Source organism: Lutra lutra, chromosome 4 (assembly GCF_902655055.1).
Source record: "Lutra lutra chromosome 4, mLutLut1.2, whole genome shotgun sequence".
NCBI lineage: Eukaryota > Metazoa > Chordata > Mammalia > Carnivora > Mustelidae > Lutra > Lutra lutra.
In genome coordinates this window covers 192,018,769-192,043,053 of record NC_062281.1, presented here as the reverse complement: position 1 = coordinate 192,043,053, position 24,285 = coordinate 192,018,769, and the positions used below count along the sequence as shown (strand labels likewise).

The following is a 24,285-nucleotide window of genomic DNA, read 5'->3' as shown; positions in this document are numbered from 1 at the left end:
TCCCAGCCTCCCCATCCCCCAGCTCAGTCAGAAGAACTCTCCACACCCCTCCAATTCCACCTGGAGGGAATTCAGGTAAATGTGACTGAATCCCCTGCAAGTATTATCTGCATATAACCCTACCCTGAACTTTCCTCAGCAAACCCTTCTACCCCAAGTTTAGCAAAATATGGGATTTCAGCTTTGTGAAATATCAAAGGAATTTGTAAGACACTCATTTAAGAAATTTATAAGAATCCTTGTGTATCTGTCTGTCCAATGAAAAGTACAAACTTTTATTTAAAATTATTTATTTATTTAGATAATCTCTAAACCCAACGTGGGGCTTGAACTCATGACCCCGAGATCAAGAGTCTCATGCTCCTCCAACTAAGACAACCAGACAGCCTGAAAAGTGTAAACTTTTAAGGCTGGAAAATTAAAGAGTTAAAACTACTCTTCAAAAGTAAGCAACATTAAAGAAAGAAAAAGTCCCCAGAGAATTCAAAGTCTAGTAAGCCACAGATCTCTTCATTCTATTGCTTGGTTGATGACTTCTGTCAATAACCAAATCCAATTGGTGGTAAATGACATTTCCTGTTTCAGCCACTATATTTACAATTAGATGTTAATGGCTCAACACCCCAGACAACCCTCAACTAACCCTCTGTTGTCAAAGACCTTTCTGTTCTTACAGGGGAATTAACTTTCTTTGTGGGGGATAAGCATAATCTGTCACTTTGCTATCTAAAATCAGGAGCTAAAACTAAAAGTAAAGGAAGTAAAATGAAGAAGATCCTAGAGGCCAGGCAGAGTCTGAGCACAGCACCGGGTTAAAGGAAACCATTTCGTAAGATCAAGTGCAGAGAAGCAGCAGGGGCAAAGAGGGGGGGAAAAAAATCAAGTTACATAAAGTCCAGTTGTACTCACTGTTTCCTTATTGGGAAGCAGCTCCTTCCTAATTCTGAAGAAGTTCTTGCCGTACTGCCTGAGCCCCTTAACGAAGCGTTTCTGTGATAAAAAGAAACAACAAATGGGATGTAAAAACCAAAACCAAAACAGGATGTCAGCAAAGCAAAGATATCTGCAATCAGCAGAATAACAACCACAAAAAAGTCTGAGCTAGGGAATACTGACTAGGCTGGGAGACAATTTCAGCAGTAGAGCTGGGACCCCCTGCCAGGGCAGGCCCTGGACAGCCGCCATCAGAACCCCAATGGCACACACCAGACAGGTTTGGGAGAAGCACATCCCCGGGCTGAGGCTAAGAAGCAATGCAAGCTCTCGGTGCCACAGTCTCAGCACTGGTCCACGAAGATACAAACAAATACCCTCCGTGTTTCAATAAAACAGCACAACTGCTTTTCACCTGAGAACGAAGCTTCCCAGAGTGTTGAGCAGAAAGGAGGGAAAAGGAATCAAACCTGGAGACTTTTCTCCAATAGGTCATCCTAGAAGGATTAAAAGGCCCTTTCGTTAATCCCAGGAATTCGCCAAGACGACTGCGATATCCACGGAAGCCCACTGGGAGCCGGAACCCCAGCTGGCCTGACCCGCCACCGCCGTCATTAAAAGCCACTCCAAGGCACCAAATAATCATCAGCACCCCTTCCTTCTTTCCCACACTCCCCACCATGGCCCCCCCCCACCCCGCCACCCCAGCAGTCCGGAGACTTTCACTTTGTCCCATTCCTCCCAGGCAGCCCTTCCCCAGCACCGTGGGGTCAGCTCCCAGCTCCCCGACCCCCACCTCAGAGCCCCCGGCGTGGGGCTCGCGGTTCGAAGCCTGGTCCCGCACGCCAAACCCCAGCCACACTTCCCGGCCGGGCGGCCCGGCAGCCACAGGTACGCCGCGCCGGCCGCACACAGGGTCCGGGCGGCGAGAGGCCGCGCCTGTCACTCGGCTCTGGCTCCGGCTCCGGCTCCACAAAGCGCAGGGCGGAGGCGGCCGGGGCGGCTCGGCGTGTGACCGCGGCGGGGCCGCGCGGCGCGGGGCGCGGGGGGCGCGGGGCTGGGGCCGCCGCTGCCGGGGGAGGAGGCTGGAGCGCGGTGCGTAGAGCCCAGCGCGGCGGCGGGAGGCTGCAAAAGGCGGCCTGGATCGCCGCGCCGCCCGTCGGCCCGAGCTCTGTCCCCGCCTGGCCCCCAGCCTGAGGCTCCGCGGCCAGAGCCTCCGGCCCCCGGCGCTGGTATCTCGGTTTCCTCCCTCCGAACAGCAGGAGTAAATCCGAGCAGCAGAGCGCAGAAACTTCCTCCCTACCGCGGTGAGCGCGAGCACAGGGCACCCGCGGGGCCCGAGCCGGCCCGAGCCGCCACTCGGGACCCTTCCCAGGCCGCTCCGTCTCCAGTCCTCCTTCCGGGCGGGCAGAGTCAGCAGCGCGACAGCCACACGCCCACCGCCCTCAGACTGCGAAATGGGGGGATGGCCCCGACGACCCTCACGGTCCCTTCCGGCCCAGGATTGTGGCCGGCAGCTCCGCCCGGCCCAGGCATTAGCCTGCACCTCGCAGGGCGCCGTTTCACAACTAAATCACCGCGGAAGCTTCCCAGCCAATAAATCACCTGCCCACCAGGAGGAGAGTCCCTCCCACTCCCGGTGTTTGAGACCAGTCGGGCAAATTCAGTGAACAGCCAGACTTGGCCTGCAAGACAGATCTGCAACCTCCTACTCCATTCCTGGAGGTTCTGCATTTTCAGCTTTCACCCCCTTTCTAAGATATGACTCATCATTGTCAGTTTCCAATACAATTTGTATAGTTCAAAGGAAAAACCTGTCAAGGCACAAGAAAGCATCTCTCCTCTAATCTTAAGAAGAGTGACCTTTGTTACTTGCATGATCAACACGCAGCCTGAGCTCTGTGCAGAACGTGTCCTCTGGGAATGCTGCAAGGCAATAAGGCTGCCCTGCCCTCAAGGAGCTCCAGTCCGGCAGGCAAGTGAAGGGATCAATCTTTGGGCCCTTAGAAAGGCAGCAGAGGGACAAAGCGCTATGAATGGGACTAGAAGAAGGAAGCAACTTACTCTGCTGGTGTCTTAGAGGAAGTGACAAGGAAGACCGAGCCTGCCAGGTGGGCTCCAGCAGGGCTTCAAGCAGAGGAGTCAGACAGCAAGGGCACAGAGAACATTCTAGGAACTGCAAGGAGGACCGGGTATACAGAACGGAGTGCCAGCAGATAAAACTGAAGAGGCAGGAGAGATCAGGTTGCAGACAGCCTTTAAGCCAGGCTGAAGTGTCATGGTCCTAACCGTAGGCCAGTTAAAAAGCACGAGCAGTCCACGGAAGGACTGGATAAGGGTTGCTCCAGTGGCAGTGTGGCCTACGTCACGAATTAGGGACAAACTGGCTGCAATGCACAGAGACTAGTTAAGAAGGAGGCTGGTGAGATAACTAACCCAGGTGTGAGAAGCGGGCCAGAACTCTACCTCAGCTATCAGCTTCTTAATTTGCTCTTTAAGTAATTACTGAGCATACAGCACTGGGAGGAATTTTTTTTAGGGGACAGCCATAGACCTTTATTAAAACTGTGATTCATTTTCATAAGGTAAGATAAATGTGTGTGAGGTCATTATAGAACAATCTGAGACTTCATTCAGCCAAGCATAAGTAGTGAAGTGTAACTAACTCATCAGTGCAGCAGGGGAGCCAGGAAGAGGGATGGAGGGTCATAGTCCAGGATACCTTCACCAAGGCAGCGAGACAGGCCAGACCACGAAGAACCAACAGCATTTACAGAGGTGGAGGGGGGTGGGAAGACCCTCCACGAAACACAGAGGTGGAGAATGGGAAGCGGGTTCTGGGTGCAGGGGGCTATATAAAGTTGAGGTGGGTGATCTGGCATGACTCAGATGGTGGAATGCCAGGACTATGTAATCTGAATGTAAGCTTGATGCCAAAGGATATGCAATAGACTCATGGTGGGGGGGTGGTTGGCACAATGAAGGCAGCAGCTTAGAGAGGATAAGTCTGAAACATCAGGGTAATGTGTCAGATTTGGGAAAACTTGAGTTCACGTCCCGATTCTTCGACTTATTATGATGTAATCACCAAATATAATCCACTCAACTAGTGGTTATTAAGTACCTACTATATGCTAGGAACCTCACATACATTAATCCAAAACCCTTACAACCTAGAAGTACTACTAGTACTATCTGCATTTTCCAGACAAGAAAGCTGAGGCACAGATGGTTAAGCAGCCAGACCAAGGTCACCTAACTCTTCAGAGCAAGGACAGAATACAAACCCAGGGTCCAAATTCCAATTCCTGCAGTGCCACTCTCTCAGTAAAATGGAGATAAGTGTCTATAGAGGGAGCTGTTTTTGGTCACTGTACCATTACCTGTGACTCTGCCCTTTCCTGCTGGCCCCAACCACATCACCAAGCCCTCAGCATTCTTCCTAAGAAAGGTCTTTCAAAGCCCTCCTTTCTTACCCATTCTGATGCTAGTCTCAGGCCAAGCCCTTATCTCTCTCTCCTAGTAGCTACAATATTAGCCCATCACCCCCATCCAGCTATGTATAAGCCTCTACCAAGGAATATTTCCAAACCACACGTCATCATGAGTCCCATACTGTCTTGCCTCAAACCCCAACTTGAAAAGAGCTCCTTGGCCTCTTCAGAATGATGTTTACGCCCCTTAGCCCTTAACTCAAGACCCCTAGGATCCTGTCTCTGCCTACATTTCCAATCAGATGTCCAGTAATGGCAACTGGCCCGCTGCACCCTTTGCTGAACTCTAGACTCTGGGACATCTTTTCTACTCCTCTCCACAGTCTACCCAAGGTACTTTCAGTTTACCTCAAACCCAAGCTCAAATCCCTCCCCCCGCCCCGACATAAAACTTCCCTGACCATTCCATCCCATTCACTTGGCATTGTTTATTTGTATAAGGCCTCACGTACGCATGGAGTCTGTAAGCCCTGAGAAGACAAGAAGTGTATCTTCAATCATTTTGCCTCCATAGCTATAGCATTAGGCAGTTGGAGCTCCCTGGTTTGGGATGCAGAAGTGAAACAAGCATGAGATGACAAGGGCCTGGGCTTGGGTGGTCAGGGTAGAAAGGGACTGGTAAAAGCCAAAGAATACATCTTGAACTCTAACAACAGAGGTGACCTGCTCAGCTCCACGGCACCAAACTCTGCTGATTTTCCTCCTATCAACAGTCTTGATTCTTTACTCAACTTGTACATGTTAGAGCTCTTCTCGAGGCTTTGTTCTAGGCCTTCTGTTCTCCAAACCCCCTCCCAATGTGATCTCTACTGCTTCCTTGGCTTTCAGTATCACCCAAGATTGTCCTTACTACATCTAAGGCTACATCTGTGGTTCAGGTCCAGCGGGAACACTTGCTTGAATGTCTCAGAGACATTTCAAACTAACTACTTCCAGAGATATGAATTCGAAATCTGGTGGTGAACAAAGACCATCAATGTCAATGTGTATCAATGACTGTGCTACCAAGTGCAAAAGCACCATTCGTCCTACTTGAAAAAAAAAAAAAAAAAAAAAAGAAAAAGAAAAAGAAAAAGAAAAAAAGGAAGTAAAAGCTTCATGTGGCCTGTACTGTTACTTCTCTATGGAAAGCCACAAGGCCTCAAAACTGGCAAAACATCTGCTTCTCAGAGACCAGCCTTAGCTTGTGGTTTACCAGAAATGTAGAGTAGCCTTTAAAATCGAAACAAAGCCAACCCACTCAGAGCAGTCAATGATGAGAATAGGTCAGTATGTTAAGTGGGTTTCTGAGGCCTTAGGCTCCTTTCCCTCTATTAATTCATCTCTCTTCAAATGAGACCTTGAAGGTTTTCAGACTTTAATAATTAACGCTACTGACTTAAAAACAGGCAGGTACTATACGCTTCTAAATGCAAATTCATAGACACAGTCTGTTTCTTAATAGCCTTTGAGTAGCTGAACTGAAATTCCGCATGTCCAGTGCTGAAATCCAAGCCCTTGTGAATTACTTCTGTGTCCATTAGTTTTTCTGTCCCTGGCAGTGCACAGATACTAGAATGCTAGCATGCCGGGGGGAGGAGAAAGAAGACTGTTCATTACTGAGGCAGTAACTTTGCCTCAGTCACGGCTCCCAGAGCCCAGCAGCCCTGCCTCTGACACTCCACAGGCCTGCCATCCAGCCGCACTCAGACGCACGAGCTCAGGGTCTTGGGGTGTCGGCACTTGCTTCTCCGGCGCTATTTATTTCCATTCAACCTGTGTGTTCCCCAGGAGCACAAAACAAGTCCTTTTCTATTTCTGGACGCCAAAGCCAGATGAGATCCAAATATAAATTTATTTACGGCAAGGACGCTGTCCTTCGCTTTGTTTTACAACTTAGTTTGCAACTGTGCTCCAGTTTTTATTTTATTTATTGAAATACACTTTGAGGGGCTCTGGGTGGCTCAGTCGGTTAAACATCTGCCTTTGGCTCAGGTCATGATCCCGGGTCCTGGGATGGAGCCCCTTGTTGGTCTCCCTGCTCAGCGGGGAGTCTGCTTCTCCCTTTCCCTCTGCTCCTCGCCCGACTCCTGTATGTGCATGCACTCTCTAAGGAATAAAATCTTTTTCTAAAAAAAGAAATATATTTTGACATATATATTTAAGGTGCACATGTTAATTTGATTAATTTATATGCTGTACTATGACTCCCACTGTAATGATAACTGGCACCTCTATCATGTTATATAATTATTCTCCAGTTTATAGACAAATTGCCATAGTTTTCTATTATTGAGCTGAAACTTTATATCACCATTAGGAGTTACCTACCTATAATTTCTAGTAGAGACCATTTAACTCCTGGCTTTAAAAAGTGAGTTACCGGAACATAGCACTTTTAACAGAATCTGCAAGGCAAAACTCTATATCTCATTCTCAGTAGAATGGGAGAATAGGACACCTAAACTCAGAAGTCCTGGGATCTCGTCTGCTCCCTGTACCATAAAGGAAATTCTGATAAACAGGATATAATCTTTTTAAAGATTATTTATTTATTTATTTCACACACACACACATCACAAGTAGGCAGAGAGGCAGGTGGTGGTGGGGGGTGGGGGGTGCGGGGGAGAAGCAGGCTTCCCACTGAGCAGAGAGCCTGATGCAGGACTCGATCCCAAGACCCTGAGATCATGACCTGAGCCAAAGGCAGGGATTTAACCCACTGAGCCACCCAGGTACCCGATAAACAGGATATAATTAATAGGAACTAACTTTAAACAGGAGATAATTAATAAAATAAGCATAATTGGGTCCAAATGAAGTAACGCTCTCCCTTACAATAAAGCAAACGTTCAAAAGTTCCTTGTGCTGTTGCTGTGCCTGCCCCATGTCAAAGCCTCCCAAGCCCTGTGCACTGGCCTCCCCAGATGCTGACCCTCTCCATTCCTGGGGTGGCGGCGTGGGACTAGGGCAAGCATCTTTACCGTCACATGTCAGTGACAGGAGAACGTAGGGAAACAGCACGCTACGCAACAACAGAAATGGCTCTGCTGAGTGTCACAGCCACACGCCAGGCCCTGTCTCCAGGACTCCCAGTGTGTGGCCTCACCTAGGCACCAGAAGGACCTTACAAGGCAGGGGCTACACCATCTCCATTTCACAGATGGAGAAACTAACCACATGTCAGCAAATCCTTGAACCAGAATGGGAGCTATCAAGGGTGACATATGTGAACAACTGGGGAAACTCAGGGAGGGGGTGAGGTCTAGAACTGGAGTCAAGCACGGGGTGCAGGTGAGGGGTGCGATAAGCATCTTTGGTTTGTATTTGCATTTAAAGATTTAAGTGTCTCCTCCCGATCTAAGTGGTAAATGTAAGCTATATTCTAGTAACTTAAACTTATTCTGGCCTCAATTTGTTCACCTTTTAAATTGGCCATAAAATACCTGTCCTACCTGTCTCAACACCATTACTCTGCGTATCAAATTGGATGGCGCCCAGAAGTGTACTGGGCTGGGAGTAAGTCTTGCAGAGGGTCAGGGGTGTTCATCTCTCTCATCTACCTGGGAAACGCCCACCGCGGCTCATCTCCAGCGCCGGCTCTGACCTGTGTCTGCAGCAGATAAAGAAGCAGGAAGAGGAGGCTGTGCTACAAAAATCGCTAAAAGATAACTCTGCATTAACCCCTGGCTGAGAGCTTTCCAAATTAACTCCCTCTGGTGAATTTTAACTAGTGTATCACAGTCAGAGACTCACCAGGATTTCGGAGAAGCCATTTCTACTCAGTCCTCTTACATAACTGTTTGGAAAACACTGTAGGTATTAAAATGATTCCCACTGTGAAAATGGCTCCTTCTGCTCTACCCCGTTTTCTGCATGAAATTTTATGTTAGTAACTTACTGGTTCTCAGGGGACTGAAGAGCAGGCAGAGCTGCAAGTGAGCGAACTTCAGTTTTCCCCACCAGAGACACAAAAATGCCAGACCCTGTGCCAGGCAGCGAGGAAGGGGAGTAGCCACGGCTCTTCTGAAGGGTTAGAGCAGCAGAAGGAAACCAAAGATGTATTCCACGGGGTAGGGTCAAAGAAGAGCGCGCCGAGGCCAAGCAGAGAGAAACAAAGGCCTCTCCGAACGCGTGTACTGCACGATGCCTACCAGCTCCTCAGTGGCTCTCACTGTCCAACCGCTGCTGAGAACCTACTGCGTGTCATCAGTACGGTCCTGTACGTTACAGACTGCCATCACCTCACACCCGAACACGTTTCCTGCTGGAGATATACCACTAATAATGCTACGACAAGTAGCACTGCGTTTTTGGTTTTAAATATTCAACACACCGATGAAATGGTGACCTGAAGTAAGGCACTACCTCTCCAATAAATGGCATCACCATCAATCTGCCTGTGAGGAGACATGCCAGCAAGCCATGGCGGGCATTTCTAAGGGTTCCTGTATGTGCTCCCAACTTCTCATCCCACTTTGGAAGTACACTCTGAACTTAACTAGCATTATTCCAGGATAGTTTATAGTTTCATTAAACTTGTTACAGTTGACCCTTGAACAATGTGGGGCTTAGGGCACTGGCACCCTCCTCAGCAGCTAAATATCTATGCATGACTCCTGACTCACCAAAACTAAGTACTGATAGTCTACTATTGACTGGAAGTCTTACCAGTAACAGGTCACTAACACATATGTGGTATGTTACACGTACCATTCACTGTATTCTTACAATAAAGATAGAGGAAAGCAAATGTTATTAAGAAGATCGTAAGGAGGCACCTGGGTGGCTCAGTCAGTTAAACATCTTCCTTTGACTCAGGTCATGATCTTGGGGTCCTGGGATCAAGTCCTGTGTTGGGCTCCCTGCTCAGCAGGGAGCCTGCTTTTCCTCTCTCTCTCTCTCTCAAATAAATAAAATCTTTAAAAAACAAGAAAGAAAAGAAAATCATAAGGATGGGGCAACAGCTGGCTCAGTTAATATGCGACTCTTGATCTCAGGGTTGTGAGTTCAAGACCCATGCTGGATGTAGAGCTTATTTCAAAAATAAAATAATAATGATCAAAAGGAAAAAGAGAAAATGGTAAGGAAGAAGAAATACATTTATTGTGCTCTATTTCAAAAAAGCCCATGTGTAAGTGAACCAGTGCAGTTTAAACCTGTGTTGCTCACGGGCCAGCTGTAGTTTAAGAACAGCCAACAAGACAACAATGTAAAACAGTAATTACATTTCTATGATGACTCTCAAATCTCTCTCCACATCTGACATTCCCCACCTCGGGCTCACACCTGAACTTTCTCCTTAGAGTAACATCTCCCACAGACTCAGGGTTCCACAATCTCAGTGTGGACACTGATGGGTCTCGGACCACATCCTCCTCCGTATGCTCTCCAAGAGAGGTGCCACTGGGGCCATTCTAGAGATGAGGAAGCTGAGGTTCATGTAAATTAAGCATCCTGTCCCAATCCATACTAACGCAGAAAGGATGGAGAAGTAAAAATGAGGTCTCAAAATTGGATTAACTGCTTAGAATCTAGATGCAGAAAACATTCTATTGTGTCTACTTATGGCAAAGGAACTAAAGGGTATTGTACTTAAAAAAAAAAAAAAAAAAGAAAGACCCTAAAAGAAATGTTACATATAGTAATACTTGCTTTTTGAAACAAAAGAGATCATATGCTGTATAGCCATGTTAAACATTTTCTCACAAAACAGCTTAGCTTAGAGTACATGGCTCTGCCACTTGGTAACTCCATCGCTTATGAAAGTCACCATCCTTCTTTCGGGTTTCCGAGCACTTCTGTATAAGAGGAGCCTTTGGGCCTTCTGCCACCTGTAAAGCCTCAACAGTCAGTGCCTCTAGTTCTCGACCACTGGGAGTCGCAGTGAGGTAGGCAGCCTCTCTCCTACACAGACGAGAGCTAAATTCTCCAAAATAAGACCCTGTTAATGCAGGGCATGTCTTCTCAACTGCCTTACTTGGAAATTCAGAAGACTAGTCGAAGATATGTTTAACATTAAATAAACTCTAGTTTTAGGGGAACCTGGGTGTCTCAGTTGATGAAGCATCCAACTCCTGGTTTCGACTCAGGCCATGATCTCGTGGGTCATGAGACTGAGCCCTGTGTTGGGTTCTGTGATCAGCAGGGAGTCTGCTTGGGATTCTCTCCCTCTGCTCCTCCCCCCACTGGTGTGCATGCTCATGCAAATTAATTAATTAGTTAATTAATTCTCACTTTAACAACAACAACAACAACAACAACAAAAGACCTATTTCCCTGCCTCGTCCCAAAAGATTTGATGGTACTTACGACAGAAACCCAAATCTGGGCCTGTCCATTTCTAAGAGAAGTCTTCTCTAGGATCAAATATGGCAGTTGCTAAGCTGTCACAGAGACATTCTCTTTTTTGTTCTTTTCCTTTCCTTTCTAATCCTCCAAAGCCCAAAGAGTACAGGAACAAGAATGGGGGAAGGTAGGTCTAACATAATTCTGCCCTGGTCCTTCCACCTTCCTTCATTCTTGAGTATCATGATCATGGGCAGCTCCTGGTTCCAATCACTATTTTATATAACCCTGCCCCCGTAAGATTAGCTACAGAAACAGAACATAAAGGGGAAATGAAGTGCCAGGTCCGAAATTATTTGAGGCCAGTGGGAGGAGTCCAGCAGACCCCTTACCTCCCCAGCTGACTCCTGCTCACATGCCCCAGAAACAGCTCCAAAAGCTGGGCAGCTGGTAAGTCAGCCCTCACTCCCTGCCACGTCTATAACAAGAGCACAAGCAGAGAACGCTGAAGTTGGAAGGAAGCTGTAGAGCATCTAACCACGTCAAAACTCTCATTTTACAGACAAGGATCACATACTGTTTAAAACAAAACAAACTAAAACACACATACCCACAAGGCCTTGTATTTGCGACAAACTGTATCTCTCTCCCATCCCACATGCTGCTTTTATGGAGTGATGAAAACACTCCTCCCTCCACTGAGGAGTGGGTCTCTGTCTCTATCCCTGACCCTGGGTGGACCTTTCAAACTGGCTTGACGAATATAACAGAAGTGACACTGGGTAACATGAAGCTAGGTCATAAAAAAAGCTACACAGCTTCTACCCGGCTCTCCCTCTCCAGGCACATGTCTTTGGAGCCCTGAGCCACCATATTAAGGAGTCCAGCGGTCTTGAAGCCACTGTGCTACAGAGACCACACAGGGACAGAGAGGGATGTCTCAGAACTTCCAGCTGTTCCAGCCCTTGGCCATTTGAGTCCTTCTCACCCAGACTCATGAGTCAAAGAAACTTCAAGATGACTCCGACCCCATCCACCAGCAACCTCATGAAAGTCCCCCAAGCCAGAACCACACAGCTGAGCCATTCCTAAATTTTGATCCCACAGAAACTGTGACAGATAATAAATGGTCACTGATGTTTTAAGTTGAGGTCATTTTTATTGTTGGGGTAATCTGTTATGCAGGAACAGGAAACCACTATAAGATTCATTAAAAACCACAAAAAACTTTAGCCTCCATGTCAGTTGACTATTAATTAATTAAATGAGCCAGTAAACTATTTTCTAATTAGACTCCCTAAAATGATCTGCATGCCTTATCATTCTGTATAATCTTATTGATTTAACACATAGCTCTTATTGCCATAGGATATGACATAATATATAGGATCCTGAATACATAAGAAAATCTGTCCACTACTATATCCCTAGCACCTAGAACAGCACCTGACACAAACCACAGGTGATCAACAACCACTGGTTGAATTAATAAATGAATGTATCTGCAGGTGAGCTGGTTTGGTCTTCCCATAACATTATTTGATTTCCCAGCCCACCTGCTCTCCAGCTTGACTCAATGCCTCCTGATCAGTGTTCACTGTTAAGTTTCTAACTCTCTAATTACTACCTACCAAATGATTTGACACCAACTTTCCTGTGCATTCAAATGTTCAGGCCCCACTACAGAAACCACACCATCCCATTCTGTGATGCCAGCTTGGCACCCAGAGTGAAGCCAGTGATTTTCTTTTCAACACAACTGTGTTAGTTAAACCCTTCCCAGGTGGGCTCAAATGTCAAGTGTCGAAGTGAAGTCAGTATTCCACTTCTCCATTCAAAGACCACATGCCCCATGGGAAAACGACCTCATGTTGGATGGTTTACATAGCAACTGAGCTCACTAGCAAAGACCACTGAGCCAGACCATACAGCTTTGTCTATATGCTCCTCTGAGTCTAGATGATTACGTTGAGTATATGGAAGTCCCGTCGTTATTTCAGGCCTAACAAAGCACGGCCACTGGGTGACTATCAGAATGCTTCAATGCACTTTCAAGTCAAATGAGAACTGCGTAGTTAGGCAGCAGCATTAACAGATGTAGAAATACCAACTAAATACCTCTTGCCAATTACGGCTGCCCAACTATGCCCAAATTAAAAATAACCCAACACTAATAACAGAACCCAAATACGCATCAGAGGCTCCTCTCTCCCTGCAATACCACCATAAAATTTCCACATAAATGTCCCTGTAAAGTGGCTCATAAATAAGTCATTAAAAAAAGTAGAGCTCAGCACAGGAGGAAGAGGAAACTCAAAAAAGAAATGTGGCTTGTCTGTAAGTTAAAGGGAAAAAAAGAAGTAGAGATCTTTAATGAGGAAGCCTTTTGCGAAAATTAAAACTAAAGAGTCTAGATCCGTGGCTGCCCAACAGAAACTGACTGGGAGCCACAAATGTGACCCAAACATGTAACTTGAATTTTCTAGTACTTGCATTTTAGAAACGGGTAAAATTAATTCTAGTGATACAATTTAAGTTGATATAGCCAAAATATCAACACATTATCAATATAAAAAATTTTTTAAGATTTTATTTATTTATTTGACAGACAGCGAGAGAGGGCACACAAGCAGGGGAAGTGGGAGAGGGAGAGGGAGAGGGAGAAGCAGGCTTCCTGCTGAGCAGGGAGCCCGATGTAGGGCTCGATCCCAGGACCCGGGGACCATGACCTGAGGCGAAGGCAGAGGGCTAAGGACTGAGCCACCCAGACACCCCTCAATATAAAAATATTAATGAAATGTTTTACATTCTCTTTATCCTACTCAGTCTGCAAAATCCAGTGTATGTTGTATACTTCAAGCTCGTCTTAACGTGGACTAGCATACATTTCAGGTGCTCAACAGCCACATGTGGTTAGTGGGTACCATTATCAGTGCAAGTCTAGAATGATCCTTACTTCTTTTTTGTAAAACATTAGAACCCAAAGCACCAAAAGTTTTCTATTAGGGAGGCAGAACACATAAATTGGTCAGAATTATGGACAATGGTATCACATATGCAATCCTAAACGAAACACCATTAATAAAGGCTTGTTATTTCAAATTAAGTAAAATCTGTCTTCCAGAAGAACTTAAGCAAACCCAGAAGCTGCTATGATCTGCCCGTCTTCCCAAACAGGGGAAACTGAGGCCCTGACCAGCAGCAGGGGTTCACTTCGGTTCTTGCCACAGAAGGGGTCCCTGGACTTTGCTTTCCCTTCACGACAAGGGCCAGGGTTCCTCATTGAATTTGTTCACTTTAAACCTCTCCAAAAGGGGAGGGAGATCAATTATTCCTTGAGGAAATGCCGGGGAGTGAGGGGGAAGAGGAGTGTATTTCAATTACAAAAGGCAAACCTTGGCCATAAGGCAGATCTCTGTCTAGCCCGTGGTTATTATTTCTATTACAGGCATCCCATTTGGTCTCCTGCCATCCCCAAGCAGAATGGCTACCACATAGAGTCCCTCAAGGGAGGGTCCCACATCACCGCCTGGTAATGGGCCCCACCACAAGGCTGCTCTGGTGGCTTTTGTTTGGAACAATAGTGCTCCCATGATACCTCACTCTTGCTTGAAAATATTGGTATTAAGGGAGCATGAACACAGCTGTGTGTAAATTACACAAACAGATTAGATCTGTATATTTATAAGGAATATAAACATACTAATAGCACATTTACATACACAGATGCATTGGGCTGTGTGCAGAGTGAAGTTTGAGTTCCAAAGTATTTCCTGGAAATTTTACAAAAATAAATGCTCACGTTCTTTAAAATTTTACAGAAAGAAATGGTTAAGAAATGCTCAGCCTGCTAAGTCAGGCTAAGACTCTCACCCTACGCAGAATGCCTCCCAAAATTAATTCCTCTTCATCTCCACGTGCAATACTAGAGTAGTTGAGACTCTATAAAAGGGAAACCTCAAAAAGAACTTAAAAACTCACTTTTATAACAAAAATATATTAATATGGGATAATTTCCACGGTTAAAAGGTTATAATTATAAATGGGGGAGGGGCACAAAAGAAGGCAGTGTAGGCGGAAGCAGAAAGTGAGAAGAATCTGGAAGTTCGGAATTAACTTGTCCTAAAATGACAGCTCTCCCGTCACACGTGGATGCAGACATGTTCAAAGAGGAAGGTCTACTTAAGTATCTATTAACACAGCACATAGTAAGGCAGGATTTTTGGATTTTTCAGCTAATTTTGAAAAATGGAAAGCACTCAGTATTTTATGCTTCCTGCATCAAATCCAGAACACAGACACAGGCCATCAGGAAAGCAAGGCTACGGTTCTGCCTATGATTCTATCAAGGCTTCACAGATGACCCCAGGCATGCTTACTCGTGGAAAGATTGCATCTCAAGTATCCTAATTTAAAAGGGGAAAAAAAAAAAAAAAAAGGCACTAACTTTTAAGCTGCTGAGTGCCAGTAAAATTAAAAAAACTTAAAAAAGAGTAATGATCCAACTAAGTAAAAATATTAATCTACACAGGTACTGACACACATAATAACAAGCTATTAAGCACACTATAGGCCTTAATTTTATTCTTTAAAAAAAAATTGCAACAAAACCCTCCAACTGATATTTTTTTCCCTTTTTGCTGGATGTGATTTGATAAACTCCTGGTTTAAAAAAGAAAAAAAAAAGGTCCATTTCTGAGGCATGGATTTACCACGCTCACAGTTCCACCAATAAATCATCCCCTGATCTGGGCTTGGAAAAGCACTGGCCCGGGTTTGATTGCTCCAGCCCCGGGTTGCCAGGCAACCAACACGAGGGGGAAGTCTGAGAGCGGCTGACAGATAGCCAAGTGGCTGAAACAACAGACTTCTCTCTGTCAAAAATGTGTTTCAGAGAGCCACTTCCCCACCTCTGCTCTCTGCTAAACACTACACGATTGTAAAATCAGAATCAAAAGGCCACTGTAATAAAAACACACTTCCTGCTCAATTACTAATTGTTAAAAAGCTGAGGGAGGTCCAGATCACACGGTGTATGGCAACAGAAATTCGCGGCTGTACATGAGATAAAGTCAGCAGCATGTGAGAAATCTGATCTAAACGCAGCTCTGCAGCTTTCGAGTCCGAGCCGGGGCCGTCCGAGGAGCAAACCAAGCCTAAGAAAGCACCAGGAAGAAAGTAACGAATGTGGAGATGTTCCAGAGGCAAACCAAGGAGTAGCTAGGAAGACAGAGGTCCACGTTACTTAATAACAAAACCAAGAACATTCTCAATTGTGTGGCATCCTGGAGATTACCAGTTTTCTCCTTCCGCTCACTCTGGAGCATGGGTGGGTGGGCATGTGTCCCTAAGGCCTGCGTGTATACTGGCTACAGCAGATACCGATATCCTTCAGGCGATGCCTGTTAATACGTCCAGGGTCTGACAGTCTAACATACCAGGCTTTTTAAAGTCATGCGGGGCTTGAACTCCCAACCTTGAGACCTAGAATCACGCGCTCCACCGACTGAGCTGGCCAGGCGCACCTACTGCAACATTTTAAACCCCTACTGTGCACGCCCCCAGCTTGTAATGTCGCACACCATAGTGTGTCGCACATCACAGTGCTACCAAGCACCCAGGCTATGTATGCAGCACCCTTTCATGAAACCGCTTCACTGAACTGTCCTCCGGGGCTCCTTACAAACAGACTGTGGTATCTGGAAGAGGCCAGCACTCAAAACAGGGTTCTTCACCTTTTTTGTGCCATGGGCACTTTTGGCAGTCTGGAAAAGCCTAGCCTCTTCTAAAAATGGTTTTAAATGCCTAAAATAAAATATATGGGATTACAAATAAAACCAATCATATTGAAATCTACTTATCCAAACATTAAAAAATGTAAATACACATACGTTATTAGCATATTAAATAACAAGGTCATAGAGATTTTGTTTTTTGTTGGTTTGGGGGTGCTGTTTTGTTTTCTTTATAATATAAGCTCTGATTATAAACTCCCAGAGGGCAAGGACAATGATTTACTCATCACTCCCTCATCACAGCACTGCACAGCCTGGTTCAGGGCCCAAGGCTGACCCACTGAATCCTGGAAGATGTCTGCCAGGCTCCCAGGCTGACTGGCACTTTCCCTACCCTCAGCCCTTTCCCTACCCTCAGGACCCTATGGGGCCTGACTTTCCCTGGGCTTTCCCAGAGCCTAGGACTGGGCCTGGTAGGCAAGATTTGTAGGTTCAGAGTCTGCAAACTAGGATGTGTAGACATAAAACAGACCCAAATGGTTCTAAGGGAATTCATTTCCAAGCCTTCTGCTTTCAAAGGTTTTCCTTCCTAAATTCGCCTGATAACATTCACTTGCCTGACAGCACACTCCTGTGTGCTCCTCCCCTCTCACAAAGGCCTTCCCCTCTCCGCACAGAGTGCCATCCCTCTCCCACCTGGAATGCTACCAGGCAGCGCTACCCTGATACAGAAACCCCAGCGCACCAAACAAAGGATTGATTCAAAACACTGATGGTGTTGACACAGTAACTAACTATAAGGTCACGATAAGAAAGCCTTGCGCAAGTCAGGTACGTTCTCCTTCTTTGCTTTCAACAAAATTAAAGGAGGATCTAATGGCGTGTCATCTGATAGATTACTACAGACCAAGTCTGATGATCCATTATATTTTTGGCATTGTTATGGAAGGAATTCAAATTACGGAGTGACACTGTAACAAAACCATTATTCCCATCTGCTTATTCATGCAAAAAAGGTTTATACATGCTTCTATCTACAAATACATGAAAAATAAGAACAAAAATCAATGCAGAACACGGCCTCTTTCTAAAAATAAGTAATACTCACCCAAGAATTAATGCATTTAAAAAACTAAATCCAGCGCCTGGGTGCTCAGTCGAATGAGCGTCTGCCTTCGGCTCAGGTCATGATCCTGGGGTCTTGGGATAGAGCCCCACATCAGGCTCCCTGCTCAGTGGGGAGTCTGCTTGTCCCTCTCCCTCTGCCTCCTCCCCCTGCTCATGCTCTCTCTCTCTCTCTGTGTCAGATGAATAAATAAAACCTTAAAAAAAAAAAACCCTGAATCCATCTTATTTCCAACAAATATTAAACAAAAATTAAATTTTACCAACATTTTATAATATCTTGTTTTGATCAACTGTATACTAATAATTATTATAACATAATTGGACAGAATTTCCCTTTTAACACTTAGAGCTTTGTTGTTAAGGAAATAACAGTATGTACATGTCTTTTGATACACATACTTCTTGCTGCAGGGCATAGTGGAGGAGTGATCTGACAACAGATTCCCAAGCAGGAAATGTTTTTTTTTTCCTTTGTAAATATTTACTTACTTTCATTTGAGAGAGAGAGAGAGAGAGACTGCACGCACAGAGGAGAGGGGCAAAAGGAGAGGAACTTCAGCAGACTTCCATGCTGAGTGTGGAGCCTGACACGGGGCCAGATCCCAGGTCCCCGAGATCACAACCTGAACTGAAACCAAGAATCAGATGCTGAACCGACTGAGCCACCCAGGCACCCCAGGAAATGTTTAATACTAAGAATAAAGTCTATGGGATGCCTGGGTGGCTCAGTTGGTTAAGCCGCTACCTTTGGCTCAGGTCACGATCCCAGGGTCCTGGGATAGAGTCCCGTATCGGGCTCCTTGCTCAGTGGGGAGCCTGCTTCTCTCCCTGTCTCTGCCTGCTTGTGTTCTCTCTCTCTCTCTCTCTCTGACAAATAAATAAATAAATAAAATCTTAAAAAAAAAAAAAAGAATAAAATCTATGGGGCAGTAGATTGAAGAAAAGTTACTAGTTACAGAAGTTAAAGGAGGGCAAGGAAAGATAGAATGTAAAATTTTACTGCTAAAAAAGAGACCATTCATGTATTTTTAGGATATATGATAATGGGTATAAATTGAGATGGGATTCAAAATGCCCTGGTTAGATTTAAGATTCATGGAACAGTCTCATTTTCAACGTCACTATTTATTAGTTAGAAATTACATCCTTATCAGGAGAAAGGTAAATGCCAATTTAATCTTGGGAGGAAGCATATGGTTTTTAAAGCAAAACAAAATTCTCTTAGGGGTTACATGGGAAAGAGAGATTTTTGTTTGTTTTTTTAAACTTTGTACCTACAAGGAAAAAGATGCGGGAATTCTGGAGAATGCCAAGAATGCTTCCACATCTCAGCTAGATTTTTTATACTCTGGTTTTACCTAACTGAACCAAACCAGGGTCACTAAAAACACTTTCTAGGACCAAGACAGATGACACCACTATAAAACCCTGCACTGTGTAACTGCTACCCCACCAAGGTAAAGACCATTCTTCTCTGAATTCTAAAGAACTGATTATGGCACTTCTCTGTCCAAGACAGATGAAGAGCGCAAACCCTTCAGCGTACGTAGTCAAGCGTACTCCATTCTACCACTAAAGCCTCAGTGCCCACCACCCTCAAGTATGTGGATTAGAAAATGTGTTAAAAAGGAGTTTGAGGTTTCATTTCAGCTCACGGGGAGACAGTGCTTTGTGAATGTCCACAATGAATACAAGAAAGCAGGAACAGCACCTGTGCTGCATACAGATCCCTAACACCGACCATGACTGCCCTGCATCAACTAGAGGCAGCTCCCTGCTGCTCCCTGAACGTGTCCCACACTCCTCACACTTCAGTATTGTGTCTGGGGAGCCTGTGCAATGTCACTACGGAGCTTCTCTTGGATTGGTGGCTTGGATTCACTCACCACTGGTATAACCCTGAACAAGTTTCTATATTATCTCGTATCTATGTTTTGTTGTCCTTCTCTGGGCATCCCACTTCCCAGATCCTGCCCAGCACTAGGTTCTGGGCACCTAAGTCCATCATTGCCAACAGGGTCTCTCTCCTTGAGGTTGGGTGGTCCTATCTGGGTGCACCTGTCAGAGACCTTTGCATATATAAGTCAGCATTTGATAAATATTTCTTCAAAGGCAATTCTTATTACTACTACCTGAGCCTTTGAAGGCCAGCAAAGACATAATTATTTAATTAATACTCCCATTTCTTAGAGAGAGGATCAGAGGCTTGCCCAGGTACAGCAGCTGGTCTAAAGCACCGATTCAACCAGAAACAGGTTTATCAACACTTCTGTTTTCTACCACCAAACTTTAACTACATTACTAGTAGGTGGTTGTCTATAAACAGATAAGGAGTCATCTGAGAAAAGTAGAAGTGAAGGGAGAGGTAGAAAGAAAACAAAGAAGAGGCTAGAGTTTCTTTTTTTTTTTTTTTTTTGAGCAAATCACGAACTGAAAAGTAACCGGCACAACGGCAGCAAACATTCAGAGGAGACCTGAAGTTTCTTCCCCTGGCTGACCTGAGAGAAGCCCTCACGGCTCTCCGCGAGGCAGGTAGAAGATTCAGATGGCCTTGAGCACAGGCCACCGGGGTTGGTGGGACATTCTCAAAACAGTCTAGGATGGTTAACAGTGAAAGAATTCTTGCGGCATAATAAAGGATGAAAGAAATTATCTTTATAACGAGGAAATGAATCATCTACTCATCAAGTTCCTTCATGCCCCGCCCCACTCCTTTTTCTTTGGCTTGAGGCTCTCAGGCCTTTTTGATGAAACACATTATACTGAGAAGCACTGAAGGAAACAAAACCATAGTGACATCTACAGGGGACTCCAGGGGCTAGACGACCCTCCTTCTGGGTTTACCACAGTTTCTCCCGGCTCTCTCCTCACCACACACAACATGCACCCAAAGCTGCTTTAAGATCATCAGCAAACATTTTACAAGAACCAGATCCTTCTCTTCTAATCTGCCCCCCGATCTAAAAGGTCATGAAGAAGGTTTATAGAATCTTTTCAGCATTCAGAAACATTCTGTAATTGTGTCCCCTGTATTGGAAATGCACATCTATGCATGAGAAATGAACAGACCTCTAATTAGCGACATGATTTTACTCCCACAGCAAAGTTCCCACCTGTCCTTTCAGTGAAATTCAGTTGGTTCTAAGCTCTCAAAAGTTCCCAAGTCCTGAAGGCATTTATCGATCTGCTCCTGAGAAGGAACCGTTTATGGGCAACTGAGACATGACCGCAAAAATCACCAGATAGGAGCTAAGTAATTTGAATTACCAGAAAAACACATATCACTCTTGATTAACTGGCTTCAATTATCAGAGATCTCATCTGTCCAGACTTACTTTGAAGAAGAGACCGCGGGAGGAGAAGCTGCCACTGCCCAGGAGGCGGTGGCTTGGCCGTGCCCAGCCCCCGCCTCACTCAGTCTCCTTGAGTGCAACGGACTTGGCCTCTCCAGAGCATCTACCCGGGTCACCTCACCTACATGCATTTGCCTGTGCCTCCCACTAGAACACAAGCTCCACGAGAACAGTATGTCCAACGTTATTTTCCTCTCCAAGGCTGGGCATCTAGTACACAGTTAAATGCCCAAAACTTGTGGAATGACCGAGGAAACAAACAGCACGATACATTCTGGGAGCCAACATTCCCATCCGACATCTTAAATTCTGAATATTGTTCCAGTCCCCAAATCCTCCCTCCTTACCACTCGCCTCTATCTACAACCTCTACATGTGAATCCAATTCAACTCAACTTAGCATCTAGTGACTGGACACGCTGAGAGGTGGGTCAGCCCTCAAGAAGCACATCACGGAGCAGAGCAGCACAGAGGGGTCTCAGTCTGCCCCCCCACGGGACCTAAAATGATCATTGATAACCACATATTAATCACAAATTTCCTTCCCACACCTTCCCATTACTCCCATCCCAATGCCTACTTCTGGCTAGGGTCATCTCACCTTAGCAAGCCCCCACTGGCCCAGCATACCGCGTCCTCTAGGGACCTACTGTCTTCTCCCTCACTCCCTCCCCTCTCTCTGTTCCCCAGAAGTCTGCATGCCCCAGAGCCCTCCCCCACCCCTCAGCATCCTCACATGTGATCCATGCAACATCCCTCAAAACCCCTCCAACAACAGCCAGAGCTTTAGTTCCATGCGCATTTTCTGATTCCAATGGTGACAATCCTTTTGGGCCACATCATCTACCACCTCCAGGCGCTTTTTCTCATCACAGAATCAACCAAACAATCCAGTCTCCCCCACCCTTATTCAGTGATCCTATGCCTAGTTAGAAGTCCCTTTCTCTATCTTATCTTTTTTTCAAAAAGATTTTATTTATGTATTTGAGAGAGAGAGAGAGAGGGAGAGGGAGAGAGAGAGAGGAATGGGAGGGGCAGAGGGAGAGGGAGAAGCAGGCTCCTTGCTGAGCAGGGACTGCCGCCCCCCCCCCCCCCAATGTGGGGCTCGATCCCAGGACCCCAGCATCATGACCTGAGCCAAAGGCAGACACTTAACCGACTGAGCCACCCAGACGCCTCCTATCCTGTCTTTTGATAGTACTCTCAGTTAGTACTCTCAGATAGTACTCTCATGAAAAATCTTGCCCAGAACCCTTCTTATGGTTTGCAACCACAGCCCTCAGTGTGCGTTAGTCCAAACCGAGCCATCCACTGGCAGCCAACCCTCATGTTTGGGCATCCCTGAAAACATTTAAGATACAAAACTAGACATTTTTTTTTATTTATTACTGTACCACCACCATTAATCCCACAAACTCTCTTCTTCTTCTTGATTGTGCCCCATCGCCCTTTCTGACTCTTCTACCACCTCTACCTGGTTCCCCAAGTTCAGTACGCAGCCTGGGCCTCACTACCAGTTATTTCAACAGGGTAACTAGTACTACTAGACATGCCTCAGCATCCTGACCTCGTACCAGTTTCCTTCCCCAATCTTTCAACTGAGTTATGTCAAAGACATTAAAAAAATATGTAGTTACTCCTCATATTTTATTAAGTTAAATATAATGTTTAACAAAATTAAAAAAAATATAGAGTCCAACCCTTTCTCTAGCCTTTTCTTTGTCACTTTGTCCATCCCTATGCCTCTCGACTTAAGAATTCCTCCAAGATGGGGCGCCTGGGTGGCTCAGTGGGTTAAGCTTCTGCCTTCAGCTCGGGTCATGATCACAGGGTCCTGGGATCGAGCCCCGCATTGGGCTCTCTGCTCCGCAGGAAGCCTGCCTCCACCTCTCTCTCTGTCTGCCTCTCTGCCTACTTGTGATCTCTGTCAAATAAATAAATAAAATCTTTAAAAAAAAAAAAAAAAAAGAATTCCTCCAAGAGCCTCTTCTCCCTCTGTATGGCTCAAAAAGAATCTCAGGATGGATCTGTGTGTGTGTGTGTGTGTGTGTGTGCGCGCGCACGCACGCACACGTACATATGCATGCCAAAGTTCCCTGTGTGATCCAGTGTGCAACCAAGGTTGAGAATCACTGCTATAAACTTAGAGCATCTCTTTAAGTTCAACATCTCTTACTAGAACCAGTCCTTAGCCTGGAGCATGGATGCCTGGGTCCCACCCCAGAGATTCTGACCCAACGGGTCTGGCGTGCAGGCTGGACACAGGGACATTTTAAAGTTTTCCAGGTCATTCTAACGCGTAGTCAGGTCTCAAAACCACTGATTTCCTTCTCTACTCACTTTACCACCCACCTTACTGCCAGATTAGCCTTCAATGATGGCGCCGGTCCTATCATTCCCCACATTCTGAAATGTGTAATTATTCCTTATTTTCTATAAAATTAAACTTCTCTTCCCATACAGAGTAGGTGGTTTTGAATCCATCAGCTATCTTAGATATTCCTCCATCCGTAACTTTACTCAAACTGGCTGACTGGCTATTAAACAACCACCCACATTCTTTAATGCCTTTGTTTTTCCATTAACCTTGATCCAGTGTGCCTGGCAAAATCCTACCCATCCTTCAGGGCTCCTCTCAAGTAACACCTCTTCCTTGGAGCCCTTCCTCATCTCCCTGTTCAATAAATAGCAAAAAGCAACATGTTCAGCCTTGCATCCCCCGTGGACCCCAGAACATCAGGAGTCAAAGAGGCACTCCCAAAGTTTCCAATAGTGTGGCCGCCATCTCCTCTCTAGCCCGTGGCAACAACATCCAACCAGAGTGCTCACGGACACCCACTGTCAAAATAAGTCAAGGACGCCATTCTGCCGGGCAATCAGCAAGGTCAGGGGGGATGCCTGCAGAAATCTTAGTGGTTAAAGAACAAATGTAGTTTCTTTGTCTCAAGTCAGCAATAAGCTCCCTTCCTTTTGAATGAGGAACTAATATTATTTTCTAACCTTGTTTCTAAAACACGAAGCTTAACGACAGTAGGGACAGAAGGTTGTAGAGGATGAATTACAACAGTAACCAATGGATAAAGGGGCTCCATAAGAATCCTGCAGAACCTTGCACAGAGCAGATATGGAAAGGCAGTGGACTTAAGTTCAACAGAAAGTGGGGGGAAATACCCACTCCCCACCATACAATAAATTTTTTAAGGAAAATCTAAAGTTGGTTATCCAGAAACAGAAAATAATGTCTGGTTTTAAACTATAAAAATTCATCACTCCTTTTGTCAAGATACTCCTCTGAAAGAGTGTGCTTCCCTTACATAAGCATGTCTTCCTAGCGATGGGATTCTGCAGTGTCTGAGATTACTTCAAACCGTGGAG

At 45.6% G+C, this 24,285-nt stretch overlaps 1 protein-coding gene across 1 annotated transcript in view; it reads right to left on the bottom strand.

Annotated features, from left to right (window-relative positions):
* RERE (arginine-glutamic acid dipeptide repeats) overlaps positions 1-24,285 on the bottom strand; it is a 445,015-nt gene that overhangs the window by 56,535 nt on the left and 364,195 nt on the right. Inside the window, 1 exon segment of the mRNA XM_047724025.1 lies at positions 910-990. Coding sequence (XP_047579981.1) covers positions 910-990 — 81 coding nt within the window.